Source organism: Notechis scutatus, chromosome 5, assembly GCF_049901735.1.
Source record: "Notechis scutatus isolate UNSWTSFEM ecotype Mainland chromosome 5, rNotScu1.2, whole genome shotgun sequence".
Lineage (NCBI taxonomy): Eukaryota > Metazoa > Chordata > Lepidosauria > Squamata > Elapidae > Notechis > Notechis scutatus.
Window position 1 is genome coordinate 52,005,428 of NC_142013.1, and position 17,560 is coordinate 52,022,987.

At 36.3% G+C, this 17,560-nt stretch overlaps 2 protein-coding genes across 4 annotated transcripts in view; one reads left to right on the forward strand and one right to left on the reverse strand.

Moving 5' to 3' along the window:
* Positions 1-1,508, forward strand: part of SON (SON DNA and RNA binding protein) — a 39,935-nt gene extending 38,427 nt beyond the window's left edge. For all 3 annotated transcript variants that reach the window (XR_003370589.2, XR_015749819.1, XM_026664189.2), the window contains one exon: positions 580-1,508. Coding sequence is in view for 1 of the 3 variants with exons in the window: in XM_026664189.2 (XP_026519974.1) it covers positions 580-738 (159 nt within the window). In the remaining 2 variants the exon portion in view is untranslated. The remainder of the gene's footprint in view (positions 1-579) is intronic.
* Positions 1,374-16,759, reverse strand: DONSON (DNA replication fork stabilization factor DONSON). The gene is made up of 10 exons (XM_026664193.2): positions 16,372-16,759; positions 13,901-13,981; positions 13,177-13,380; positions 7,940-8,118; positions 6,392-6,570; positions 6,192-6,309; positions 5,965-6,081; positions 5,116-5,314; positions 3,762-3,971; positions 1,374-3,028 (listed from the first exon to the last, which is right to left on the reverse strand). Exons 1-10 carry the CDS (start codon positions 16,684-16,686, stop codon positions 2,891-2,893), a joined length of 1,740 nt encoding a protein of 579 aa, XP_026519978.1. The 5' UTR covers positions 16,687-16,759; the 3' UTR covers positions 1,374-2,890.
* Between the last annotated feature and the right edge of the window lie 801 nt (positions 16,760-17,560).

Consider the following 17,560-nt stretch of genomic DNA (forward strand, 5'->3'; position numbering starts at 1 on the left):
TCTCTACTTTTTGATGTTAAAATTCAGTGAGCCCCTTACAGGCTTCCTAATTTGAGAATATTATTTCTTTGATTTGCCATTCCCTGGATGCAGAAAGTAGTAAGAATATAGCCATAACATAGAACAATTACCCTGTTACCTCAGCAATTTAGCAAGAAATAATCCTGAGCAGCTTATCTTCCCTTTAATTTTTCAAACTAGGATAAAATGAAAAATGAATAAGACATCAGATAGGTTGAATTTCGCTATCTAAATGGTTTTGGTCCAAGTGTTCCTCTCTGACTGAAGAAAACTTCTCAAATGAAGTCATTCTGCCCATGAAAACTCTTGGATTTAACACATCGAAAGCATGCTTATTGCTTCAGAGCTATTAATTTTTAATTAATTTGTGTGGCCAATCCTTGAGCCTCACTCAAAAATAAGTTTGCATTCTCTTTTCTCCCAAAAGATGCCATACATTTGTAGATGACATTTAAATATTGTAAAGAATGGGGAGGCGTTCCTACTTTTTTAAAAAACAGGGATGAAAGATATATTCAGCTTTTAAAGTATTATTTTCTTCTCTTTGTTTCCTCATAGGTGATGGTCAATGGAGTTGAACATAAACCTAGTTTTGTCAGCCCAAACAAGAAGCATGCTAAAGCCACAGCAGCCACAGTGGCTCTCCAAGCATTGGGACTAGTACCAAAGGAGCTCTTGGCAAACACCACTAACTTCAGGAGTGCCTCACACAACTAAACTATTGTTTTTAACATTTCAAACATTTCTATTCTGTATAACAGGTATTTCGTTCTGCTTTTGTAAATACATCAGCATCTCATTGTAAAAAAACCTGTACAAACACCTTCAGGCTTTTCTTTTGTACCTGCAAATATATTTAATTCATTTAGTTATGTATATTATTGATCTCAGTCATACCACCATTTCTTAAATTACTAAACATCTAATGTGAGTCTGAAAGTAAATGTAATTTGCTTTAATATTTTAGCTTTATCTTCAATATAAATACAGTAGTTTTCACTTTTGTAGTATGATGCAGTTCCCATAATTTTGGAAAAGTTCAGTTATGCTTATTTAAACTATGTAGTCTTTTAAGCCTACAACTACTAGATAATTATTGGACCCAAAAATTCAATAATTTTTAATCAAAGCAAAATCCAACAACTTTGCTAGATAAGGGTATCTTATTATTTCTCTATCAAAATGTCATATCAAAATGTTTGTATAAGAACAATGTCTACAAATGCAAAGGGAACGTAAGTCAGAACTCATGAGAATTGCAACATGAAACGTCCGCATGTTTTCATAAAAGGAGCAGGAAATTGTAATTAATTTCACACACAATACCTGGTGTTGATTACACACATTTGTAGTAAACAAATAATTCAGCGATAATTGGATGAGGATGTATGATGCTATTGTTGTTGTATTCCGCTTGGTCAAATAAAGCTGTATAACTTCATTTTATTTACCAGCCACTTAATAAAATATTATAATGTACATTTTGATCATTGGAGCAAGAGTCATTAGTAGTAGATTTGCAGTTTTGTTATGAAATATGAAAACCGTAGTAATTTAGGCTTTATAATTTAATAGGTTTTTTTTAAATTTAAAAGAATTGTTTTGATTTATTTGGATTGGGAATATTTCCAAGGACAGATATGGCTAAGAGCAAGTTGGAACTATTTTCTAGTTGGCTTTTAATTAAAGGTTGATATTATATGGCAGGTGAATAATGACTATATTTATCACTACATGTCTTATCAAATAGCCACATTTGAAGATTATAGTTCCCCACTATTTAATCTCAAAATGAAAAGGAATTAGTTTAGATGCTACATTTCCCCAAGTAATTCTGAATTACTATGCAACTGTTAGCTACTAACAGAATTATTGTGTAGCTTTTTACTAGTTGAGAACCTAAATTCCTCCATAGGTAGTGTCTGACTATGAACATATATAAAGGATCCAAGAACTTCAAATATTCGTAATCTCATAGCATGCCTTGCCGCATGCAACAACTAAAATTAATGTTTTTTTTAAAAAAAGACTTTCCATCCCAGAGATTTTTGGCAGTACTGCCTAAAATATGAAATTCTTTTTATTATCTTTGTTTCATTTCTGAAATGATGCTGCAAGCTGTGGTGCTTTTCTGGTCCATTTAATAATAGCCATTTACTGAAGGGTAATCTGGTTAAAACTACTATTAGTATAATGCAGTATGGATGCTCTGAAGGCCTCAGCGTTTGTATTAAGAAGTGTGACATATAATAAAGGAAAAAGCCTTGGGAGTATTGCAACATTTTTTCCTCACCCAGCTATTTTTCTGATCACCCTAATTAAATCATAAGCCTCAACTTCAAAAGATTTATTAAGAGTGACATGCTGACATGATCTGAGACACGTAATTTACAATCTCCTATGACCCTGTCTTCCCCCCCACCCCCCTGGGTGTGTCATAATTCAGCTTCTCCAACGAAATAGTTCATGGGCTGGGTGTCATCACTTTCTCCAATAAAGGATTTTTGCTGGCAGAATACCCGGTGGCCTAAGTTACAATCTTTGTGAGAGAAGCTTGGAATGTGCTTCTGATTTTATTTGCCTATGCTCCTTCAGGTCTTCCCTCCCCCCCTCCCCCTTCTCATGGCAACTTGGAAACAGGCATACTAATGTTTTACATATTGACATTGTTTTCCTTAGATCCACACAATTATAAATGTCAAATTCTTAAAGTTTAATTTAAAATGTGTACTTCAGATGTTACAAGTTTAAGAAAAATAACAAAGCAGTTATATAAGGATTATATACAGTCTATTAATGAATAAAATCATTGATCATTGTGCACGTGGAAATGCTCCTGGTAAGCCATTTTAAATTATCATTCAGTTGCTTAGGTTTTCCATGTGTAGAGATAATCACTCATTTCTAGGAGCCGTATTGCAGATTTTCCTAGTGTTGAATTAAGAGCAAGCTGACTTAAAGTGTTAGGATGCAATCCACAATTGGAAAGTCCTTTGGTATAAGAGTCCTGTGAAAAAATGGGATAATCAAAAACAATGGAATAAACAAAAACAACCTATTCAAAGATCAGATACCAGAAAACTTTATACTGTAGTACAATGAAAAATAAGGCAATCCCCAATCTATGGCTTGATATTGAAAATATACAGATCTATGGGAAAAAATAACCATATTGTTCATGAAGCATAAACAGGTTATGTAAGCCTGCTCTGTCCAGATGAAATATAGTCTTTTAATTAAAAAAAAAAGTTCCCCCGTGCATGCATGCTAGTCATTTCTGGTTCTAGGGGGCAGTGTTCTTTTCAGTTTCTAAGCTAAAGAACCAGCGCTGTCCACATTGTGGTCATATGGCCAGCATGACTAAACGCCAAAGGCGTACGGAGCACTGTTACCTTCCCACTAAAGTGGTCCTTATTTTTCTACTTGCATTTTTTACGTGCTTTCGAACTGCTAGGTTGGCAGAAGCTGGGACAAGTAACGGGAGCTCACCCTGTTACCCAGCGCTAGGGATTCAAACCGCTGAATTGCTGACTTGATCGGGCTTTTAATTATAACCAGCTATATTGTCAGTTTGATGTACTGACAATATAGTTCTCTGCCTGTACTACAGTGAATAAGTTGTGGCTCTTCTAACCACATGAAGGAAACCTAATTAGCATGTTATTTACTAGTTGTATTTTTTAGCAACTCTCAAAAGGTTTTTTTCCCCCCTACTAGGATAAATGCACATATTTGTTTACCGTCATATGCTGTTTGTCGCTGATACCTGTGTTGAACACAGCTGTTGGTTCATGAGTATAACATACAGCAGAGAAAGTTCCATTTTGAGCAGATTTCAATAGCATGGACAAAGAATGGAGACAATGGGGCATGATGGGGCCCACAATCTCCAAGCTAAATAGATTTTTATAATGTGAACGGGCTTGTGTTCTCACATTTATACTTCGGGCCTAGGAAAGAGGAAGAAAAAACCCTTAATTGCAATTTATACTTACTCCTATTACCAATGGAGTATTATTTACCACGGGCAATTGATATTTGAGACTTATTGGTAAAAAGTTCTGTGCTCAAAGATGGATGATTAAGCCAGGCAAATCTACACCCAAAATAGCAGTGGTCTACATCTGAGCATACCAATTAGAGTAACTTGGATGAGCAATAGTAGGAAAAATGTATAAAAGCCAACTCATGAAGCAACTAGGGTCCAGTCCCTCTTTGAGAGAAATAGGTGATTCCAAAATGTGAAAAATAAATACATTTACATTTCAGTGTAAATCTTCCAAATTGGTGCTAGAAAACACAAAAATTTCTTTTTAAATTCTAAAAAACCCTGCAATTTTATATAAATTGCAGGTACTTGAATAAATACAGATAATTTCAGTAGCTGTTTGCAACAAATTACAAAGTGAATAGAGCACAACTTGCCATTTCTACGCTGATTCGCTAAGCAACCAAATTGCAACCATGTGACTGTAGTGATGGCTGCAAGGGCTACAACTTGAGGACTGCTCGTAAATTCAACTTGTTCGGCATTGTCATAACTTCAAACATTTGCTAAATGAATGGTTGTTAAGTGAAGAGCCCCTGTATAAATTGATTTCTTATCTTGAATTAAGAACTGGAAAGGAGATAGTCTTGTAGCTGAACAGAGCAAAATGTATTGCAATCAGGAGCAATTCTATTCTATTAATATGTCTGCTTTCTGAGTTTTATTTAATTGTTGGAATCCTGCATTTTCCTATGCCAGGACTTTCAAAGAGGGCGTTTTACAAAACAGTTTGGAGAAAACCAGTATTTGGCTATTTTTCCCTTTAGTCCCTTCTGCTCCCTCTTATGTAATAATTCTAAAAGGTCTACCAACTAATCTAAGCAGATTTTCAGATAGTGAATGGGATAGCAGAGAAGGGAGTATTTATTGGTGAGAATCAGCTTTATCCCTTCTTTTTGCCAGAGTAAATGTTCATTTGGACACATCACTCACCCATCCTAACTTACCTTTCTTTCCCGAAATCGGACAGTGTACACTATATCATAGTATTTAGAATAGATTATAGTGCACAACATATAATAATATATCTCATTATAATTTATTACCTTGAGTGTCTGCATTGTTGCGCCTCTAAAAGCAACTGGAGACAGCAGTGTTGGAGGGATGCCAGCCTGAGGCCCTGCAGAAGCCACTAAACTTTTACAATTGATCAAGAAGTTCAGCAAAGTGAATGTATTTGTCCCTTTTACTAACACTACAGATTCAGGCCGGTGATCCAATTTCATCTCATTTTTTTCTTTGCAGCTACATATAGTTAAGGAAGATGCACACATACATAGTAATTGTAGATTAATATGAACCTATCTGTGGGGAAAAGAGCTGCACAATAATAAGCCAAATAAATGTTCTTTAAACTTTCTTTATTACCTTTGCAAACCTGGAAAAGCAGAAGGAGGCTTGCAAGGATAATAAAACCAAAGATTGCTATTTATATAGGAGAATTCCAAATATTTCTACAAATTAAAAGTGAATATTTCCATAGAAATAGTTACAATATTTAAATATACCATTTAACATATATAGTTCGAAGCTTTCCAGAAAAAAATAATTTACTATTGAAAAACTAACAAAATGATGTCATGAATTCCCAGAAAGAGAGAAAACCAAGAAAGAAAAAATGGAACGACGATGACACACAACCTCAGGTTCTAAGGGAAAGGGTGGAGGAAGGAAATTTCCAAATAAACAAACAAACAAATTAAAAGCACCCAGATAAACTGAAGCAACCCATTTGCTGTAACTGAAAAATGAACCCTGCCATCTTGACTACCTGAGCTACAGCCCCTTCAGTACTTCTATATAGAGAGAGATTCTAATGCCACCTAGACTGCATATAATATGATGCAGATCCAACCATTGATTAAAGGAAAATGTTTTAACTCTTAAAAGGATACAATTTGGCAGAAATTGTGTCTGGTTTTTTAATTTTGTCTTCAACTCCCATTTCCACCAACCATAAAAGTCCATCGTCGTCATCGTCATCACTGCCATCACCAGTCATTTCCAATTCTCTGAGTAGCAAAACATGGTAAAAGAACTTGAAAATGACCAATTTCTGAACAAGAGCTAATAGTTGTAAGAGAAATGCCTATTAAGCTACTGTAAGCACTAGATCACATACTCTTCAATTTCATTGCCCATTATTTCAGTATCTTTTTCAGCTTCGGTTTCTAAAGGAGAAGGTGCACCATTGAATTTTTTTTGTCTATTTCCTCGCAACGGTAAATCAAATTCAATACCTATAAAAAGAAAAAAAAAGAATGATTTATGTCTTGGTTATGGACAAGAGGAATTTTTACATGGTTCGTAACTTTTCTTTACCTTCGTTTTTCATGGCTTCCCTTAACCCTTTGGTTGTGGGAGAAATTAATGCAGTGATCACATCACTTCCAGCAAGTCCTGCTGCACGGAACAGTACAGTGAATTGATAAGTGCAAACATAGAAATAGGGACACAGCTTGGCTCTCAACAAGTTATAAAGAGAGGTAAAACTGAGAGACCTGCAAATTAAAGAAACAAACAGAATAATCAACTTCCTGATATAGAACAAGTAAAGAACCTAAACCAGTTGTTTTAAGCTGACACATTGATGTACTCCTAAGCAATAATGCAAATCTGACTATCACCTGAATTCATAATTCCAGTGTTATTCTTCCTTTATTTCATTCAAATAATTGGAGTTTTTAATCTAGTTTTCATGCTACTTTGTATGTTATTCTGGGTTCTTTTCAGTTATATTAGGCATTTTAAAGATCAGTTCTTTTTTTTTTTTTTACATCATTCAAATGTCTAATTTTGTCCTCTTATTTTCTATATAGCCTATTTATTGTTTCCCTCTTGATCCAACTTCACTATCGTAAAAATAGGGAAAAATGAAATCCTATAAGTAGTAATCCACAGAACGCGATAATTATTGCATAAATTATAAGTTTATTTTCATCAAGAGATGATTAAGCAGATGTTTTGTAGGTCTTTGGAAAATAACTTAATTGTTCTTTGCTAATAAAGAAAGGCCTAATTTAATCTAATGGCTATAGAGAAAATTATTATGGTGCATGGTTAGAATGCAGTATGCAGGTTAATTCTGTTGACTGCTGTTCAGAGTTCGATTTTGACCGACTCAAGGTCGACTCAGCCTTCCGAGGTCGGTAAAATGCTGACTCTGTAAACTGCTTAGAGAGGACTGTAAAGCAGAGTTCCCCAACCTTTCCAGGTTGGCTGTCTGGAGCAGGGGGAGGGGGGAAAGAGGGGGAGGGGCAAGAGCATGTGTGCATGCGCACAAGTGTCTGCAACGTTCGTGGCAACACTCACACAAGTGGGGCCATGAGCACCTGCAACGAGGCTTGCGCAAGAGGGGCTGTGAGTGCCTGCAACGACACATCACAATTTCTACCACATGTGATTGGGGAGAGGCAGGCCCTCAAATAATCTAGTCCCATGCCATGTAGGACTTTACTAGTACTCTGAATTGAACCCAGAAGCAAACTTGTGACCAATATAGCTCACAGAGCAGAGGCATAATATCTGCTGATCTAGATGGACAGATAGCCACATTTTGCACCAAAGTTTCCAAATGCTCTTCAAGAGCAGACCATATATAGAATGTGTGACAGTAATATATTCTACAAGCGTGTACAAGAATCACAGAATTACCTTTTACAGAAAGCCACGTTAATATGATCTGCTTTTTTAGAGGTATAAAAGCATAAGAACTAGGAAAATGAAATACCTCTTTCCTCTCATAGCATTGGTCTGCTCTAAGTGTCTAAACACAAGCAGATTTTGGTTAGGAGAAATATCTCTATTGAAAACACTCTCAGAAATGGAATTTATGCTTAGCTTTTTATATTTCCAAGAACTTCAACTCACCATTCACTCATGAATACCTGTTGGAGTTCTTCATTAAAGGCACAAGGATGATTTTTTCCAACCATTTTTCTGTCAGCTCCAATTCGAGGAAAAAGTGGAAGCCATGGGAAGAATGGGTGAAGCCAATATACTAGATTTTGCTGGAAAGCACATCGGAGTTCTGTGGAAAGTTTTGGCTCCTAAATATCAAAATATCATTTTAAAAAGGCTACTTTTAAATTATTTACTGAGTAAATTGGAAAATGATTTTTAAAAAAGTTAATGTAATAAAACAGAGAGAATAGCAGCATTATATTTCCACTTTTTCAAAGCATCAAAAGCTATTCCTAGTATTCTGTTTTAAATCCATAAATGTTTATAATATATTAAAACATATTTAATATTTTTGTACCATGCCATAATCTGCAACCAACTGTAACCTTAGTTGCAATTTACTTATAAAGAATTGGATTGATTAAATAGTTTGTTTGCATTTAAATGCCAATTATCCTGATAAAGAGACATAATAAAATAATTTGGAAGCTTTGCCAATTTTGTTGTAAATCTACAGCTGGTCCACCACAAAGCAGAATATACCATTTTTATAAAGTTTAACCTTTATGTGGTTTTTATTTATGATAATTCAAGAGCATTTCTTATAAGTAGATTTTATATCAAAGACAAAATATCTTACACTGTACCAAAACATATTGGGAGAGGTTAACAATAGCTATTTTCTAAAAGAAAATATAAAGGCAGCAATTATTCATACTTATAGGTATATGGAAATATTTGTGTGTCTTTTAAGACGCATGAAAATATGAAATAGCTTATATTAGTAAAATTAATTTTAGATAATAATTTATTTAATAAATAGAAACTACTAGTTTATTGTAACCATAAAAATCACAAATCAGGAAAAAAAGGAGACATAGCAATATAGATTTAATTAAAAGTCTAGCTGAAGAAATGGAACCTTAGCTGGTTTCAAAAAAAAGTACGTATATGCTGATGCCAACTGCAATTGAATGAGGGAATATTTCCAAATTTTTATTTTAATATGATACATACATACATACATACAGATGTATAACCAGATGGGTGACTTTGGGCCAGTTATGCTCTCAGTCCAATTCACCTCAAAAGGTTGCTATTTTGAAGAACAAAAGACAGGGGGGTATATTAGGTATGTTTGCTACCTTAAGATACTTATTAAGTATTTCCGGTTTGTCGGCTTCGCGGCGGCAGGGATTTGCGGCTGCGCGATCCCTGCCGCGCTAGCCGTTTTTGGGGCTCCGACCCAGCCGGGTGCGGAGCTAGGCTGCCCTGCAGGGGCAGCTGAAGGTAGGGGATCCGGAGAAGGGTTTGGGGTGCTGCAGACCCCCTCCTGGCCGGCAGAACCCCTTTTCCCAGGACGGTGCAGCGGCGGTCCGTAATGGCCGCCACAAAGAAGCTGGCAGCCGGGTAAGAATGCGCAGGAGGAAGTGGAGAAAGTGATTGAGAGGAGAAAGTTTTTCTTGGCTCCTAGGACTCTAAGACATATTTAATAAAATTCCTGAAAAGTATGACTTTCTGAATAATACCTGCCAGAAGAGGAAAAAAGCGGCTGCTTGAAGGTGCTGAAAGGATAGCTTTCCCTCTTTTCCTACGGAATAAATAACTGGATATTAAGAAACCTATTTTTTAGGTGGAAATTGGTTTTAAGCGATGAGTGGGAAGAGAGAGGATTAAAAGAAAATATTTGTATGCTAAGATTTGTTGGAGCAGATGCCTTAAGGATTTGAAGACTAGAATATATTGTAACAAGACTTTAAACAGATTTGGACTTTCTTTCTCTTTGATTGATATCACCCCAGAAGGAGAAAGTGAAAACTCTGCCTTGGTTTGGACTGATTGATAACTTTGGGACTGTTTTATCTTTTTTATTTTCTTTTGAATATTCTGGTTGTTGTAAGAAGAAAGAAGGAGAAAAGAAAAGAAAAGATTTATAATGGCTCTTTCTGTTGAGGAACTAAGAAATGGTGTGGAAGAAGCTTTCCTTTTCTTAGAAATGGCGCTTACTAATTATCAACAAAAATTACAACAGATGAAGACAGCAGAGGAACAAGAAAGAAAGGAAGGAGCCATCTTTAATGAATCTCAGAATTTGATCCAGAAAAAAAGAAGAGAGAAAGAAAAGAAAAGAAGAGAAAAGAAGAAAACTAAAGGATTTAAGGACTTAAGATCTAAAAAACATTTAAGAAAGGGAAAAATAAAGTGCAAAACCAATATGATGATTGTAAACAAAGGGGAAAAGAAATACGACAGAGAAGGGAAGCCGGTAAGGCAGAGGCTAGAAGAAGGGGGGTAGAAAGGTTTGTTGGGAAAAGAAAGAAAGGGAAAAGGTGGAGAAAAGCTACAACGTTTTGAAATTAAATGGAAAAAAGGAATTTTTATGGATAATGGATAAAGTAAAAAGATTTTGCAAGGTACATAAGATGAGATGGTAGTATTGCAATGGTTTAAGAGTTGATAAGAGATTAAAATGTTAAAATGTTTAAAAATGATTGGTTTTAAAACTTAATAATAGGAGGGGTTTAGAATATTGTTTTAATTAAAGAGTTTAATAAAATTATGGTATTGATGTTATTATGAAATTTTTATTATAGTATTTCTTTTTAATATTTGGATTTATTCTCTAATTATGCACTTAATTGTGTTGGATGTATTAGTTAGATAGAATGTACCAAGCAAAATCTGATTGGGTATTAGATATTATTTTAAAGATTAATTTGATTAACTTAGGGGGGGAGATAGAAAGGCATCATACTCTGATTAATGATTTCAGGAGAAACTGATTTTCTTTTTTTTCATAAGGGATGAGACAAAGGGATGATAAAAAATGGACAAAAGATACAAATATAATGATTTAAACTAAGATGATTAATTAAGGTAGAATTAAGAAGTGTGAAATATGTGGAGAAGTTAATATAGAAGGCTTAGAATGGTAAATAAAATAAGTAATGATATGTAAGATGAGCATGAATATAATTGAAGTCCATGAAGAGAGAGACACCTGGGTCCAAGTTACTTTCCAAAAAGATATTTTTTTTATGTTTTGTGTGTTGTGTGTATATGTCTTTTTGGGGGGAGAATTGGTAAAAACTTGTAGAAATATAGAATGAGAATAATGGTAACTAAGTCAGAAAGAAACAGATGAAATAATAATAATGATATTGAATAAGAGTAAAGAGAAGTAAAGAGAAATTGAATAAGAGGTTTTGGTATATTATATGGAAATGGTTTAAAACAGAATCATAATTTATCTGACTTGTTAAATTTACAAGGGAAAAAGGTTTAAACATGTAATGAATAATGATAATTTGTGTGTTTTAAAAATTAATAAAACTTGTAAAAAAAAAAAAAAAAGATACTTATTAAGTAATAAAGGTAGGATGAAAATTGAGTAAATAAACGTTGGGCTTGCACATGAGAGAAAAGAAGGGTCACTCTACACTATTGTAGATTTTATATGGTTATAAAATAATTTTGAATTTCATTTGGCGGCAAACTAGTACAGTTCTTTCTATACAATGTAATCTACCCGAAATAAATTTTCCATGAAGATGCGTTTTTGAGACCACTAAAAAAATGGCTTCTGGAGCAGTGCTATATTGTGCGCTTAAGTTTTCAGAGGGTATGCAACTTTATCCAAAATAGGTAATATTTCTAGATCCCAGGAAAATATAATTCAGTATCTTGTCAGGATTCATTTCATGTCTAAATACTCAAGAAACTACATTGTCTTTTATGACTCGGGTGATACAGAGAAATAGATTTGGCTGTCAACAAGCTACTGATGATATATTGGCTCCTAATCAATATGCTAATAACTACATACACTGTGTAGATGTTAAAAAGAACCAAAGATGGAGTTGGAGTCTTGAAGAATTCTATAATTTAATTGACACAGAGCTGAGCATTAAGTCATTTTGAGAATCGCTAAGCAGGCAAGAGCAGTATTGTTTGAACCAACAAAGAATACAACACTATACCAAAAATATTGAGAAATTAGGAGAATCACCCCTTTCCCAAAACAGTTTATCATGGCAACTGTGATGACCCGGGCATGGCACAAAGGCAACACAGTCAGGTAATCAATAAGAATTTATTATCTCCAACTTTGCCCCCAAAATCCAGGTTACCTCCTGGCTAAAGAAAAACTCTCACAGGGACAGCCTTTGACTGCAGAAAATTAAGTCCAAAACATGGTCAACACCAACTGTAACTTTAAGTCCAATCAAGCCAAACTGAAGTAATTAGTTTGGCAGGGCAGGAGCAAGAATTTCAGACTTGAAGGCACGGCAAAACTCACACGGTTGAGAAGACACCAGGAACACAGATAAGCAACGACATCACAAGATAAAGTCACGTTTGCTCCCAACAGCCTGCCGCACACAGCCTACCTTACTTATAAACTCTCTTCCTAGCTGTGCCTAATAAAGGGAATCCGTAAGCCATACAACCCACGTTGCTCTCTTCTCTGTTCCTCCCTGCGTGCTCTAGGACGAAGAGGAGGTGGGCTTGGGTCTTCCTCTGAACTCCCTCTCCCTTGTTCTATCTCTCCCCCTGCTCTGCCCAGCCAAACTTTGCCCTTTCCCAGCCTTCTCCACAGCCAACGGAGCCACACTCTCATTCCCTGCCAGCTGTTCGGCTTCTTCCTTGGATTCAGACTCTGACAGGGGCATGACAGCAAATTAAGGCTTACTCAATCCCATACCCTACCTAGCCCATCCAAATTAAAATAGTCCCCAATACTTGCCTCCCCCCCCCAAGAATTTATAAAGCTGCCTGCTATTAGCATTAGCTATCGTCCATATATTAGCAACTAAGGAAAAATATTAGTGGTTCCAAGAACTGATACAATTTGTTGAAACACAGTCATATTTCTGTATGATGTAACATCCTGAATGTCACTGATAACTCATTAAGGTCCCTTAAGACATCTCCCTCATATTCACAGAATACTGAAAAATTTGTTCATCAACATTTAACGTAGTAGAGATTTTATTATCTTGTTCACCAGATAGCTCTAAACACCAAGAAACAGGTAGTAGAGGTGTATTAGAAAGATATGACCAGCCATTCAGATTTTAAAGTGTTTAAAGTACTAAATATACCAATTCAAAATAAGTGAACCAGTTGCAATTTGAATTGACTCTTATATTGATTGCGGATTCCAATTCATTAATCCAACAGCATTAAATAGCATAACCTACCTGGATACTTTGGGGTAAGTTTATTAATGTTGCTCTACAATGCTGGATATATCCTTGGGATTCTTCTTGAGCTTTTAAGTGATCTGCCCATGCAAATGACTGAGAAGAAGTGACTAGTAGACGAGTTTTAATACTCCAGTCTGCAGGAAATTCAAAACTTGATGAAGAAAGAACATCAGTATTGGAAATGGCCAGACTAGAGTCCTTAAAAAATGAACAAATGATAAGTAAGCAATGAAATCAATAAACTGCCATCAGTTAGGTGTACAAAGAAGCATATCCTACTTTTGCAAACATTAAGCATTATCATTTTAGTTCTGGATTAGATTATGCATGGGTGATATTGATCTATAAATCTAGATTTAACTGCATAAGAAAAAATTCTGAAGTTTATAAAAAAAGCACACTTCAATGCTATGGTGTGTATGGTGAGTGTCCAGTACTTTTAAAGAAAAATGCACATTGAATTATCAGAGGGGTCCTTTGTACTCTCTGACCTTGATTAAGTTATCTTTAAAAAGTAAGATATAATTAAAATTGCAGAGTGACAAAGAAGTTTTGTGTCTGATTATAAGAAAACACGCATGGTTGCAAGAGGCCTGTTTATATGAAGGGTGACTGGGTAGTCTGTATTCAGAGCAGCACATGGGGGATATGCAAGCACCCTGCACTCTCCAATTTTAAGTGTCTTTGCATTTAGAAATTCTGAAATTAAAATACTTACTTGGATCTGTGTTTCAAAAGTTGCTATTTCAGAAAGTTCTTCCTTCCGTGTGGACCCATCTTTGTCATGACTTTTTAAAAACTAAAAGAATGAATAAAACCATATATTGCAGTTTGTAGCCAAAGTCACGAAAAACAAAAACTTCAGAAAGGAATTTAACAAGTAGTTTTGGAAAGCTGTTAGAAGAGATAAGCAGCAGCATTACAATATCCATAGACACTGACACTGAAGTGGGAAGCAGATATGGAAAACCAAGGACATGAGGGATCCTTGGTACTCTCTGAACTTGTTTTTTCTTCTTGAAGACGTTTCATCCATTAAATAGGTAACACATTATCAGTGCTAATAAGGAGTGCTGTTTGCTGTTTATTTATATTCTGGTGACTTGCTTGTCTGGGTAGGAGTGGTCTTAGAGATTCTTTGGTCGGGCTGTTTACTCTTTGGCAGTTTCTTGATTGGGGCATTGCTTATTTGATTAAGTGGGATAAGGCTATATACTCTATATGTAATCTATATGCTGAATATATATTAAAGGAAGATGGATTGGAAGGTGAGGAGTATGGTTTTAAAGTTGGAGGAAAAATATCAGTAACCTGTGCTATGCTGATGACACTGCAGGTAGTCCTTGCCCATACATTTATTTAGTATATTTGTTCAAAGTTACAATAGCACTGAACAAGGGTACTCCTTATAGTTGCAGACATTGCAGCATTCCCACAGTCATGTGAACTCAGTGCCTGTACTTGGTGACCAACTCAAAATGAAAACACTGCAGTGTCCCTTGATTATATACCATCTGTGACCTTCTCTACTAGCTTCCTACAAGCAAAGTTAAAATGGGAAAGCTGGCAGGAGATCTCAAATGGGAATTACATGGTTGTGGGACGCTATGATCACACAGGATTTGCTTAATGATGGCAACAGGAACTACCATCATAAGTTGCCACAATTATGTGAGTTCCTGGTTCCAATTATCATCAGTGGGGATTCCTTGTACTATAATAACTTAAGCGCTAATAAAATAGAATAAAAGTTAATAAAATAAAAATTAAGGAGCAAAATGAAAAAAACGGGACTAATGAAATATAATGATCAAACTAATGAGAAGAGATAGAACACTCAGTCTTAAAACTGATAACTGAAATGTCAAAGAGATAGTTAGCTTATGTCTGTTAGGATCAACCAACAACAGTAAAGGAACAAGCAGTCAAGAAATATGTTGAAGGCTTAAAAAAGATTTTGGCTTGATAGCAGCCATCTTTTTTTTCCCCCTCAAAAAACCAAAGGAAAAAACAGAAATCACCGTAAGAGCCTAACATTTATTTATTTTATTTTTTATTTTATTTATTTGTCAAACATGTACAAGATAACAAGTATGAACATAAACAAGAACAAGGGGAGTAAATACAGATAAATGGTGACAGTAAGACAGGGACGGTAGGCATGCTGGTGCGCTTATGCACGTCCCCTTTAGATAGATAGATAGATAGATAGATAGATAGATAGATAGATAGATAGACAGATGATAGATAGATAGAATTCTTTATTGGCCAAGTGTGATTGGACACACAAGGAATTTGTTTATAAGGACCTCTTAGGAATGGGGTGAGGTCCACGGCAGACAGTTTGAGATTGAAGCTGTGAGGGGTTGAGGCTGTAACAATGGAGTCGGGTAGGGCACTCCAGGCATTGACCACTCTGTTCTGAAGTTGTATTTTCTGCAATCCAGTTTGTATCAGTTGACCTTGAGTTTGTATCGGTTTGCCCATGTATTAGTGTGATTGAGGCTGAAGAAATCGTTGACAGGCAAGATGTTATAGCAAACAATTTTGTGAACTATGCTTAGATCGGACCGCAGGTGGCGCAGTTCTAGATTGTCCAGGCCCAAAATTTTGTGCCTGGAGGCATGGGGAATTCTTCATAAATAAATCATAAATGCATCATAAGTAGCTGGGTCAAATACAGGGAAGCACTATTCCCTGTAATTTTCATTCTCATAAATGATTATATTGTTATTAATTATGTGGTAGGACGCTCTCATCTTCTTAGCATTTCAAACATGCCCATCAGGCACACAAGACTGAGAGCAGTGCCCACCATCATTTAAGCTTTATCGTAACAGAACAGAGTAACAGAGTTAGAAGGGACCTTGGAGGTCTTCTAGTCCAACCCCCTGCTTAGGCAGGAAACCCTATACCATTTCAGACGAATGGTTGTCCAATCTCTTCTTAAAAACTTCCAGGGTTGGAGCATTCATAACTTCAGGAGGCAAGTAGTTCCATTGTAGTTAATTGTTCTGTCGTTTTCCTTTCAAATTTAAAACTCATTTCAACACCCAAACAGCTTACAAAGAACTTACAAAGTTCTATTGCTTTTGAACTCCTTAGGCACAACAACACGGTCGATTAATATGCAATTCGGTGTAACGCACATCCAAGGGCTTCAAACAGTGACGGCAGAGACCAATTTACCTGCTTCTCGGATCTGCTGGGTACGTCCTTCCTCGCCACTAACCACTCCACTTCTGCAAGTTTCCGGGTAGAAGACTGAACCCGACTGGGTTCCGGCAGGAGACGAGCCGTGTTTCCCACGTTCGTGAAGGGGTTGCGCCGCCGGCTCCCCGGACAGAGCCGAGGGGGAACAGGCAAGTCCTTGGGGGTTGCCGCGGACGAAATCTCTCCGGACAGCGCGACCGTTTCGCTTCTCCGAGACCTCTTCCTCTTCAAGCGCAGTATCTCCGGCGGCTTCTTAAAGCCAGGAGAATAACCGGGAACCACGGAACACATGCCGCTCGGTCGGGGACAGCGGCTGGAAAGAGCCTGGCGGACCAAGGGAAAATCCGCGCTTAACTTGGAAGCCCCGCCCAGCACTTGGGCGTCTCCCTTTCTTTTGCCCGCGGAAAAGGCAACCAATCAGAAGCGAGCTCTTTCAGGATCACCACCCTTTTCCCCACGCACGCCCAGAGCTCACCCCCCCCCCCCTTTGCTATCAAAGCTCGGATAGGCAAGAGACCCGCTCGTAAGGGGAAAGTAGAGCGTAACTGGAGCTTTAAAGGGTTCCCTTTAGCTTTTCAAAATTTGATTTCTATTATGAGATCCGCTATTAAACACAAAAGACGAAGACTTTAGAATTATAAATCTACACCCATTTGCTCTCTTCCAATTATTAGTATTAGAAGGGTGAGAATTGGATTTCCCTTTTGTCTAGCTATAGCTTTGCTACCCATGATTCCTTAGTGAAATGTTTCTCAATCTCGGACACTTTTAAAACTCTGTGGACTTGAACCCCTAGATTTGTGAGCCATTCAGAGTTGCGTAAGATGGGAGGCAAATAAATCTTTTACATAAATAATGGGATTTTTGACCATTGAATAAAAAAATTAATATGCATTTAATCCAACTAATAAAAATGCACATAGCAAGCCCAGGTCTGTTATAGCATATGCCAAAATAAACATATATTTATATTACAGGTTTCTTCCTCATTTCGTGCAATAGTCTTGATTATTCTAGAATTACATATTTTAAATTTGATCAGAATCAAATAACAAAACATCGTAGACTTAAACATTAGACATTCTGAAATTGCCTTTGGGGATAAGTATTGTACTTCTGCATAAACAAATGCAGGTTTATACCCCTAGATTCTAAATAACAAAAC

Coding starts and splice junctions, on each gene's coding strand:
- DONSON (XM_026664193.2), bottom strand. CDS start 16,686: ATGTGTTCCGTGGTTCCCGGTTATTCTCCTGGCTTTAAGAAGCCGCCG. Junction 13,982..16,371: donor CCAGCAGATCCGAGAAGCAG/GTAAATTGGTCT, acceptor TCATTCTTTTAG/TTTTTAAAAAGTCATGACAA. Junction 13,381..13,900: donor CTTTTGAAACACAGATCCAA/GTAAGTATTTTA, acceptor TCATTTTTTAAG/GACTCTAGTCTGGCCATTTC.